At 45.0% G+C, this 12,424-nt stretch overlaps 1 protein-coding gene across 2 annotated transcripts in view; it reads left to right on the top strand.

Annotated features, from left to right (window-relative positions):
• Window positions 1-12,424, top strand: part of RAB3C (RAB3C, member RAS oncogene family) — a 120,719-nt gene that overhangs the window by 93,397 nt on the left and 14,898 nt on the right. For both annotated transcript variants that reach the window (XM_069964613.1, XM_069964612.1), the window contains exon 3: window positions 640-758. In XM_069964613.1, the coding sequence (XP_069820714.1) occupies window positions 640-758 (119 nt within the window). The remainder of the gene's footprint in view (window positions 1-639; window positions 759-12,424) is intronic.

Raw genomic sequence — 12,424 nt, 5'->3', positions numbered from 1 at the left:
ACAGATTGAGTTAGTTCCAACTTCAGCTGAGTGAAAGTGAGAGACTGTGATAAAAGTGAAAAAAATAATACCTGTGAGTGTGATGAGGAAGTATTGGTATGTGTGACTGGGGGATTGTGAGGTGCATGCACTGTGGTATCTGCCAGTTGCTGGTGTTTACATATTAACAGCAAAGCTGTAAAGCAGTGAGCTCCTGTTCATTCATTGGTGAAGGTTGTACTGATATCTAGTGGTCACAATATAGGCTACTGCAAGCCCTTCCAAAATCAATTTCAGTTCTACTTAAAGGTGAAGTCCCACAAAAACTAAAATCAGAAGGTAGGTGGGGGGTGGTGATGAAAATAAAATTTAAACGTACCCGTCCTTGTGCCTCCATTGTGCTGTTGCTCTTCCAGGAGCAATGCCACGGCCCGGTTGAGCGATTGCCCGCACAGCCAGTCAGCCATCTTTTTTTAGCCACCGGTAATCAAATGTTGCACGCTAAAGGTTTGCTCATTTCTAGAGATGTCAAATGAAACTATTCTTTAAAATTGTGATATTTTGTACATATATATATATATATATATATATATATATATATATATATATATATATTAAAAAGCTGAAAATATTAATATGATTTATGTTCTCTTCTTTCAGGACACAGCCGGGCAGGAGAGATATCGCACCATTACCACGGCCTATTATCGAGGTGCCATGGGTTTCATCTTAATGTATGACATCACAAATGAGGAATCATTCAATGCAGTACAGGACTGGTAAGTCCTCCTCCTCTTATACAGCAGCTGTGCTGTCACATTATTAAGTGCATACCAAACATACAGTATGCCGAAATGTCATTTGGGACATGTTTTTATTTGTGCAGAATTGCGTCCTGATGGTGTGTGAGTGACAAGTGATAAAACACAGTGTCATGAGGCACTTGTCATATTACTGCAATGGCAGCACACTGTGTATATAGAAAGAGGTAAATAGAGATACTGTGTCTGTTCCATCTGTGATATTGTAACTCTATGGGCTAAATTTAGGAAAATAAAATAACTTGCCATATAACACTTAAAGCAGCTTTCCAGGTACCCCTTACTAATGTTCATTGACCCCTGTATATGACTGTCAATTACCTGGTAATCATACTGGAGGTTTAGTAATCTGTACATTATAATCATTCTGCCCTTACAGTAATAGAAATCTGCTACTGGTGAACCTTTGACAGGTTTGTGTTATACACAGCAGCCAATATGAGGAGGAGTGCTGCGGGGGAGGGAGAGAACAGCAGCATGAACCAATAAGGAGACAGTGGGTGTGTCCCAGACTACCTCAAACTCCCTGCAGATACTGTGGCTAAACTGTAGATCATAGCCCTGCTGTAAATGTACTATGCTAAACAGCAGCCAGGGAGTAAAAAATAAGAAAAATGTATATCAGATGATCATCTCAGCATCTCCAATAGGTTGTACTTTACATATTGACATTTCATAAAATATTAAGTAACATTGTAAAAAAGTTCTCATAGTCTCACAGGCCACACCTTCATTTATATTTTTGCAGCTGTATTATGGTACAGACCTAACACATTTTATTCTGTAGTCTCTGCACCATACAGCACTGTTATGCTTTAGAAGATTGTCTTACTGCATTGAAAAGCAGAGCCAAAAGCGGTTAAAGTGCAACCCCAGTAAAAATATTTTTCCTTCAAATCAACTGTTTTCAGAAAGTTATATAGATTTGTAATTTACTTCTATTTAAAAGTCTCAACTCTATCCCATACTTATCAGCTGCTGAATGCCCTGCAGGAAGTGGTGTAATTTTTCCAGTCTGGGGAGCAGGAAAGGTTTTCTATGGGGACCTGCTACTGCTCTGGACAGTTCCTGTCACAGGCAGAGGTGCCAACAGAGAGCATTGTGTCAGACTGGAAAGAATACATCACTTCCTGCAGGACATACAGCAGCTGATAAGTACTGGAAGACTGGAGATTTTTAATAGAAATCATTTACAAATTTGTATAACTTTCTAAAAACCAGTTGATTTGTAATAAAAAGATATTCACTGGAGCACCCTTTTAACTGTTATTTTCTAGAAACTTTCTCTTAAAGGGGTATTCCATCACAAATCGTTATCACTATCCATAGGGTAGAAGATATCTAGCTTCATTATTGCATCTTTGTTCTGTACCTCGGTGGTGGTCCCAGCACTCGGACCCCCAATAATCAGCTTGTTATTGCCTATGCTTTGGATAGGGGATAACAAGCTGAGATGGGAATAAATACACCTTTAGGCTATGTTCACACTACGAAAAAGTACGGTCGTAATTGCCATTGGCTACATCGGCCGTACTTTATGTGCCTGTGAAAATAGCCTATTCTGCTATGGGATCCCGGCCGGAGCGTATACACATCATATAGGCTCCGGCCGGGATCCCGTACGGGGCCAGAAATAACTGACATGTCAGTTTTCTGCGGCTGCAATTCAATGAATTGCGGCCGTAGGAAACCCTGTCAGTTCACACTATGAAGCGAGCGGCTCCGGCCGCTTGCTTCATAGTGTGCAGGTGGAAGCTCTGATGCGGGCGCATGCTGATGCACCCGCATCAGAGCTCTGCGGGCGGACAGATCATTCGGCCGGTACTTAAGTACCGGCCGCGATGATCCGAGCAGAGACCGGCCGTTCCGTGACCTGGCCGGCATCACAGAACGGGCGGTCTCTTACGTAGCCTCAGGGTGCATTCACATGTACAGGAACTGCAGCAGATTTGATTTGAATCTAATCCGGGCCATCAAATCTGCTGCAGATCTGCATTCGATCCTGTACGTGTGAACGCACCCTTAATACAGTGTATCTTACACATACTGCTATTATTTTGCTGTATACACATGCTACACATACAGTAGGCCATGGTTACAGCGTATGTGGCTGCTATGGCTAACCTGGAGAGAAGGGTAGCCCTAGTCACATGTATTTCCTTTGCTTCTGGGAGAGAGGAAATTGTAATTGTAATAGGGGTCCCATTTTGACCTTTTTTATGGAGCCCCCTCTTTTCTAGGGACGCCTCACATTTCATGTATTATAAACATTGCATGCTTCATTGAAAAGTGAAATTGTGAAATTAAAAATGACTAGGGTTATATGTTAATGCCAATAATGACTATTCCCAGTACTGGCCTGGCATTCTTAATAATGAGGCTTTGACATGTAATAATAGGCAAACAGAACATTCCCCATGTTTTATTACATTTAATGGAATTACATAGATAGAACAGATTTATTCTACAAGCTGAATAGAAAGCATAAATTGGGGCTATAATGTGAGGGTTTAAATATCACCTGCCATCTACATAGCAGAAGGGAATACATCTAAAATTTTAGCTTCTTCATAAATTTTGTGTACTCTTAGATAAGCGGCACCAAATGTTTCTGCCAACCACTCCTATCTCATGCCATTATAGAAATATATATACTTGACTGGACATACATTTAAGTATTGAACAACTTCACAACAATTTCCAGCTTAGGCTAGCTTCACACCAGGGCTGGACTGGGGCTGAAAAGCAGCCCTGGCACACAAACCCCACCAGCCCACATATATATCTCTCCCCAACCACTGCATCAACTATGTCCAGCAGAAGATGTTTTAGCTTTACTGTCATATAATAATAGCGCCATACACTGACTATATTAACATCAGATACCAGGTGTACACAGATGCTGCAGACTATAGAAGAGAATACACCAGTGATCAGACGCAGTCACAGGTAGAATACTATAGATGATCTGTCCGCTCTTCTGTGATTGTGCTGTTCCCCTGTTATCCCTCCTGGAAATCTAGGAACACATTGATCACAGCAAGAGTATAGTATATATACACATCATGTGCCCCCATATAGTGTATATATACATCATATGACCCCATATAGTTTATATAGGCCTCTTTTGTGCCCCTACAGTGTATGAAGGCCCCCTCTGTGCCCCTATATAGTGTTTATGTGCCCCTATAGTGTATATGTGCCCCATTTAGTTATATGTGCCCCCTCTGTGCCCCTATATAGTATTTATGTGCCCCCTATAGTGTATATCTGCCCCCTCTGTGCCCCATTTAGTTATATGTGCCCCATTTAGTTATAGGTGCCCCCTCTGTGCCCCATTTAGTTATATGTTCCCCCTCTGTGCCTCATAGTGTATATGTGCCCCCTCTGTGCCCCATAGTGTATATGTGCCCCCTGTGTGCCCCATTTAGTTATATGTGCCCCCTCTGTGCCCCATTTAGTTATATATTCCCCCCTGTGCCTCATAGTGTATATGTGACCCCTCTGTGCCCCATAGTGTATATGTGCCCCCTCTGTGGCCCATAGTGTATATGTGTCCCATAGTGTATATGTGCCCCCTCTGTTCCCCATAGTGTATGTGTGCCCCCTCTGTGCCCCATAGTGTTTATGTGCCCCATCTGTGCCCCATAGTGTATATGTGCCCCCTCTGTGCCCCATAGTGTATATGTGCCCCATAGTGTATATGTGCCCCCTCTCTTCCCCATAGTGTATATGTGCCCCCTCTGTTCCCCATAGTGTATATGTGCCCCCTCTGTGCCCCATAGTGTTTATGTGCCCCATCTGTGCCCCATAGTGTATATGTGCCCCCTCTGTGCCCCATAGTGTATATGTGCCCCATAGTGTATATGTGCCCCCTCTCTTCCCCATAGTGTATATGTGCCCCCTCTGTTCCCCATAGTGTATATGTGTCCCCTCTGTGCTCCATAGTGTTTATGTGCCCCATCTGTGCCCCATAGTGTATATGTGCCCCCCTCTGTGCCCCATAGTGTATATGTGCCCCATAGTGTATATGTGCCCCCTCTCTTCCCCATAGTGTATATGTGCCCCTCTGTGCCCCATAGTGTTTATGTGCCCCCTCTGTGCCCCATAGTGTATATGTGCCCCATAGTGTATATGTGCCCCCTCTATGTCAACATTAGTTATACATGCTCTAATTAGTTATACTTAAAACAAAGGAAAGTAAGCGCACGCTTACGATAAATGACAATAAAGAGTGCAAGCCACCTCAGAAAATGATAACTGAGAACAAAAAAAGGGAAAGCGTGAGGAAAAAGAACGCTCAGCACATCCAATTATATATACACACACACACATACAGTATATATAAATAAAAGAATTTTATTGTAATGTACAAGCTAAAACACACAAAAGAAGGCTGTATATATACAGAGATAAAAGGGATTTATCACTGTATACAGCCTTTTCTTTAGCTTGTACATTACAATAAAATTCTTTTATATATATATATATATATATATAAAATTGGATGTGCTGAGTGTCTTTTCCCCTCAGGCTTGCCCCTTTTTTTTCTCAATTAGTTATACTTGCTCCTTCTGTGCCCCAATTAGTTATATATGTGCCCTCCACCCACGAGAACAAAGAAAACAACAACAAAAAAAAACAACAAAACAACTCACCTGTCACACGCTCCCCAGCCACTCCTCTCTCCCGGCAGCAGTCTCCCTGCAGGTCCTCTTTCGGCAGCGCGGGTCTTCTCTATCATCTTCCAGCACAGGCAGCTTTGGTACAGAGACTCTGCCTGCGCCAGATGTGCCCCGCAGCCGCTGTCATTCACCTGTGTGTGTGCGTCTTAAAGACACACACACACAGGAAAGATAGAGGCTGTGCGGCACATCTGGCGCAGGCAGAGTCTCTGTACCAAAGCTGCCTGTGCTGGAAGATGATAGAGAAGACTCGAGCTGCCGGAAGAGGACCTGCAGGGATCGGATGTTCACTTTTTCCCCCCTCACCTACCACACGCAGCCCTCAGCCCGGCCGCGGCCCACGGCTGCTAATTAAGCCGCGCGGCGGCGGATGGCCGTGGCGGTGCTGTACATTTTTAATAATCTAATTTTTTTTTTCTCGCGCAACCCGGGTGGCCCATGGACTGGTTATCCGGCCAGCCCAGTGGCATTTGCCCGGTGTGCCAAATTACCAGTCCGGGCCTGCTTCACACTGCAGTCCATTTATTATTTTTGTTTCATGGAAAAAAATGGCTGTTGTGTGAAGAATCCATTTTTCATTGACTTACATTACTAAAAAAAAATTTGGATGTCTTCAATTTGAACGGAGGAGATTTTAGCACTTTGTTAGTAAAATTGCACAGCTTTATTCTTTACTCAAATGTGTAGTTCAGCAAAAAAGAAAAAAAATTAAATCAACTGGTGCCAGAAAGTTATACAGATTTGTAATTTACTTCTATTAAAAAAATCTCCAGTCTTCATGTACTTATCAGCTGCTGCATGTCCTGCAGGAAGTGGTGTATTCTTTCCAGTCTGGAGAGCAGAAAAAGTATTCTATGGGGATTTAATACTGCTCTGAGCAGTTACTGTCACAGACAGAGGTGGCGGCAGAGAGCACTGTATCAGACTAAAAAGAATACGCTACATCCTGCAGGACATACAGCAGCTAATAAGTACTGGAAGACGAGATATTTTTTTTTTTAATAGAAGTAAATTACAAATTTCTGGCACTTTCTGGCACCAGTTAATTTGAAAGAATTTTTTTTTCTGATTTTCCCCTTTAAGAAGCAGTAGATTACACCTTTGAGCATGAAATGTGTTGGCTGGAATCTTCTCCTTCCAAATTAACAAAGGGCAAAGGGCAATATTAGTATTTGTCTTTGAGGAGTGTTCCACGTATCGAGGTATCTCGGTATAGTTAGATGTTGTGTTCATAGAAGAGCTAGAAAAGAGAATGTTGCTTGCTATAAAACCCATTAAAAACATTTATTCTTTTGTCCAAACCCTTTTTTTTAAATATATATTGGTGAATGTCCAAAAAAAAATCAGCAAAAACGACTGTGCCAGGATAAAAGGAAAGGTGTGAATGCAAATAAGGCAATTATAAGGACGGGTAAGAGAGAGGGATTTTCCCAGCATTTGAAGGGACACTTTGCTGATCCAATATTTTGTAACACAAAGTAAATACATAGGGCGACGTTCAGTATTCTTCTCTTTGATAAAATGGAGAAGGCAGTTTCCATGGGAACCAGGGCTTGTCTTTCCCAGAATCTCAAACGCATCTAATGTCTTCTCTGTATGTCTGCTTCTCATCTAGGACCAGTTAGCATATCTTATACACATGTTAATCGGTTTAGAAACACCTCACAAAATGATATTTATACCAGATGCATATTGCTGCTTTCGACCAGGATTTTAGATTTTTTTTCTAATATTTTTAAATGTCTTCCATTATAGAGCAACTATATAACTATAGGGGGGTGGGGGCAGAATTCCCCCCTGTTCCTTGGCCCAACAGGTCCCTCTTCCAAATATGAGCAGAATGATGCCACCAGGGGCGTAACTAGAAATGGCTGGGCCCCATAGCAAACTTTTGATTGGGGCCCCCCTCCTCTGACCGACCACTATGCCATCAACACACTCAGCTCTACACAGGTTCTGTACACCATAAAAATTACAGTACAGTTACATCAGGTGACTTACAGGAGACGTCTTCTCTGATCGGAGTTCTTCCCTTTTCATTTTCTTTTCCATCTGTCCTGTGCCGTTATGAGAACCTTTCCGGGCCACGAATCCACAGAATCTGCCAGACAGACATATTAGGCTCCACACACATTAGTCACCATCCTCATCTCTACCAACTGCACATCTGTATTTGCCCCTTTACACCCACATTTAGTGGGCAGGCTGACTCTATGTGATCCCATTTTAGTATATGGCCCTCCTCTCTGTCGCCCCTCCTTATAGATAGCTTCCTTATGTTTCCCCCCCCCCCCGCTGTCCCCCTTATAGATGCCCCCCATGTTGTCCCCTTATAGATGGTCCCCTATGTTGCCCCCCCTATAGATGGCCCCCTCTTCCCCTATATTGTCCCCTTATAGATGGCCCCCTTTCTCCCTTTATTGTCCCCTTATAGATGTTCCCCTCTCCCCCAATGTTGTACGTTTATATCCCCCTCTCCCCCTATGTTGTCCCCCTCTCCCCCTATGTTCTCCCCTTATAGATGGCCTGCTCTCCCTCTATGGTGTCCCCCCCTTATAGATGGCCCTCTCTCCCCCCCCCCCTTATAGATGTCCCCCTCCCCCCCTTCCTTATAGACGGTCCCCCTCTCCCCCTTCCTTATAGATGTCCCCCTCTCCCCCCTTCCTTATAGATGTCCCCCTCCCCCCTTCCTTATAGACGCCCCCTTCTCTTCTCCCCCCATTCCTTATAGATGCCCCCTTCTCTTCTCCCCCCCTTCCTTATAGATGCCCCCTTCTCTTCCCCCCCCTTCCTTATAGATGCCCCCTTCTCTTGCCCCCCCTTCCTTATAGATGCCCCCTTCTCTCCCCCCTTTTCCTTATAGATGCCCCCTTCTCTTCTCCCCCCCTTCCTTATAGATGCCCCCTTCTCTTCCCCCCCTTCCATATAGATGCCCCCTTCTCTCCCCCCCCCTTCCTTATAGATGCCCCCTCTCTCCCCCCCCTTCCTTATAGATGCCCCCTTCTCTTCTCCCCCTTCCTTATAGATGCCCCCTCCTCTTCCCCCCCCTTCCTTATAGATGCCCCCTTCTCTTCTCCCCCCCCTTCCTTATAGATGCCCCCTTCTCTCCCCCCCCTTCCGTATAGATGCCCCCTTCTCTCCCCCCCCCCCTTCTTTATAGATGCCCCCTCCTCTTCTCCCCCCCCCCTTCCTTATAGATGCCCCCTTCCTTATAGATGCCCCCTTCTCTCCCCCCCCTTTCTTATAGATGCCCCCTCCTCTTCTCCCCCCCTTCCTTATAGATGCCCCCTTCCTTATAGATGCCCCCTTCCCTTCTCCCCCCTTCCTTATAGATGCCCCCTCCTCTTCTCCCCCCCTTCCTTATAGATGCCCCCTTAGTTATAGATGCCCCCTTCTCTCCCCCCCTTCCTTATAGATGCCCCCTTCTCTCCCCCCCTTCCTTATAGATGCCCCCTTCTCTCCCCCCCCCTTCCTTATAGATGCCCCCTCCTCTTCCCCTCCCTTCCTTATAGATGCCCCCTTCTCTCCTCCCTCCCCTTCCTTATATATGCCCCCTTCTCTCCCCCCCCTTCCTTATAGATGCCCCCTTCCGAGGAAAGCAAGTTTAAAAAAAAAAGAAAAAAACTCACCTAACAACACGCTCCCCCGTCGAGCCTTTTTCCTGTCACCCCGTCTGATGCGCGGCTGTCGTCTGATGCCGCGTCCTAGCCCCGGCAGCGCGCGTATCATAGAGTTCTGTGTGGGCCTGTGGCCGCGACTTCCGGCACACGTCTCTGTGCCGGAAGTCGAACCGCAGCACAAGCCCACACAGAACTCTATGATACGCGCGCTGCCGGGGCTAGGACGCGGCATCAGACGGCAGCCGCGCATCAGACAGGGGGTGACAGGAGCGCTGTGGACTGGTCCCGTGCTCCTCCTGGCCCAGTGACTCCTTTTCCCTATGGTTGGGGAAAGGAGTCTCCGGGTCGGGAGGAGCACGGGACCGGCCCCCGGCTACAGCACCCGGGAGGCATGCTCAGCCGCCGGGTGCTGCAGGATATGTATGCTCCAGGGGCCCGCGTCACGGGCCCCTGATGTGGCGGGGCCCCGTAGCAGCCGCTACGGCTGCTACGGCGGTAGTTCCGCCAGTGGATGCCACAGCTGGGCCTTGTTACATATTCTGCATTAGGGTGCAGGAACTTCAATATATATCATCCCAGACTAGCAAATAGTGAGAGAGTTTTGCTGCCTGAGGCCTTCTAAAGGACCTGTTCATTCAACTCTGTCACAGTGTGTGGGGAACAGTGAAGTATTGGGTCCTGTTCACACAGAGGCTTAAAGTTCGGTATCAGAAATCCAAGGCACACTAAATTCTTCACCAAAATCAGCACTGAATTTCACTATGTATCACGCCATCAAGATGTATCCCTTTTTTTTCTTGCTGATTTTACAAATTTTCGTACCTACAAATGCAATTTTTTGTAGGTACACTTCAACTGTGAGAGACAGAATCTATCTAAATAATTCATGTACCTTGCATGGAATAAGTATTTGATCACCTACCAACCAGCAGGAATTCTGGCTCTCAAAGACCTATTAATTTTTCTTTAAAGGGACTCTGTTACCTCCAACTCACCCACTCCACTCACAAACTATAGTCATCTGTAAGTAGGATAAAGGATGCTGATTCCAAATCAGTAATTTGTATCTTTCTACTCCTTTTTATTTCCCCGCTGTATTTCTACTAACTGGGCATGTGGCAGCATAGAGAGGACTACTTATTTAAAGAATAAAATGCAGAGGACTACTTCATTTGTAGCAAAGGAATGCAAGAACATAGAAAGATAAAAATTGTAGATATAGAATCTGATTTGCATACTCTACTGATGTATAATCTAATGATAACTTAAGTTTAGCGGGTGTCCCTTTAGGAAGCTTCTCCTACTCTGCACTCATTACCTGTATTAATTGCACCTGCACTTGTTACCCCTATAAAAAGAAACATGTCCACACATTCAATCATGCTCCAACCTCTCCACCATGGCCAAGACCAAAGAGCAGAGATCTCAAACTCGCGGCCCTCCAGCTGTTGCCAAACTACAATTCCCATCATGCCTGGACAGCCAAAGCTAAAGAGTTTGAGACCCATGCCAAAGAGCGTTCTAAGGCCACCGGGGACAAAATTGTAGACCTGCACAAGGCTGGGATGGGCTTCAGGACCATAAGCAAGCAGATTGGTGAGAAGGCAACAACTGTTGATGCAATTATTAGACAATGGAAGAAATACAAGATGGCTTTAAATCTTCCTCAGTCTGTGGCTGCTAGCAAAATCTTGCCTCGTGAGATAAGGAGGATTCTGAAAAAGGTCAGGAATCAGCCCAGAACTATACAGAAGGGCCTGGTCAATGACCTGAAGAGAGTTGAGACCCTAGTCTCAAAGATTGCCATTAGTAACACACTATGCCAAACTGGATTAATATCCTTCAGGGCACGCAAGGTCCCCCTTCTCTCGCAAGCACATATCCAGACCTGTTTGAAGTTTGCCAATGACCATCTGGATGATGCAGAGGAGACGTGCTCAGATGAGACCAAAATAGAACTTTTTGGTATCAGTTCCGCTTGCTGTGTTTGTAGAAAGCAGAAGGATGAGTACAACCCCAAGAACACAGTCACAACTATGAAGAATGCAGGTGAAAAGATCATATTTAGGATATGATTTCTAGACAAGACGATTTCACTGCATTGAAGGGAGGATGGATGGGGCAATGTGTTGTAAGATTTTGCCCAATAACCTTCTTTCCTCATAAGAGAATTGAAGCTGGAGTGGCTCCTTAAGAAGCATTTCAAGGTCCTGGAGTGGCCTAGCCAGTCTCCACAACTGAACCCAATAGAAGATCTTTGGAGAGAGTTGAAACTCAGTGTTTCCCAGTGAGAGCCCCGAAACCTGAAAGATCTGATAAATCCCTGCTGCAGTGTGAGCAAACGTGGTCAAGATCTACAGGAAACATCTGGCTTCACTAGCTGCAAATAAAATTTTCGGTACCAAATATTAGGTTCTGTTTTTCTATTGTCTCAAATACTTATGTCAAGCAATAAAATGCTAAATATTTTTTTTAAATAAAACTATGTGATTTTCTTCAATTTTTAAAAAAGATTCTGTCTCATACAGTTGTAGTGTACCTGCGATAAAAATTGCAAACCTCGCCATTGTTTGTAGGTGGGCAAACTTGGTAAATCGGCAGTGTGTCAAATACTTATTTTTCCCAATTTATGTAACAAGACAAAGTTCATAGGAACAAGAGGGAGTTCATTCTGCAACCATCCGCAATATGTACTTCATTAGCTTTTGTGGGGATCAGGCCATATTAACTTAGGCATCTCTGTCACCAATTCAAATGTTGTCCTTCTTTGGTCCACCCTGTACCTACCTTGGTAGCTACTATCCATGGCATACCAGGAATTTCCCACAGGAGATGCGCTGACGCAGCCATCTCACCAGGGGCGTAACTAGAAATGGCTGGGCCCCATAACAAACTTTTGATTGGGCCCCCCTGACTGCTGACTGACCACTAAGCCATCAAGTGTAGTCATAACTGCATAACTGAAAGCGGTGGTCCGGAGTGCTTGCAGTTAAAGGGACATTTGCAGAACCTGCTCGGCCTCCTGGTGCTGCAAATGATGACATCTCAGGGGGGCCCAGTGTATCCCAGAGGCAGGCCATGGGCCCCCTGATGCCGTGGGCCATGTAGCAGCCGCTATGGCTGCTACAGTGGTAGTTATGCCCCTGCACCTCACCCTTACAGTGTGGCTCTTGTCAGAGTCACTCAGATCCTTACGCTTGACCATTTTTTTCAATTTCCAACACATTCCCTTTAAGAACTAACTGTCCACTCACTACCTAATATATATGTCACTCCATTGTCACAATATTACCAATATTATACACGTCACCTGTCAATG

The sequence above is a fragment of the Dendropsophus ebraccatus genome, chromosome 3 (assembly GCF_027789765.1).
Source record: "Dendropsophus ebraccatus isolate aDenEbr1 chromosome 3, aDenEbr1.pat, whole genome shotgun sequence".
Lineage (NCBI taxonomy): Eukaryota > Metazoa > Chordata > Amphibia > Anura > Hylidae > Dendropsophus > Dendropsophus ebraccatus.
This window is presented reverse-complemented; position numbering and strand designations above follow the sequence as displayed.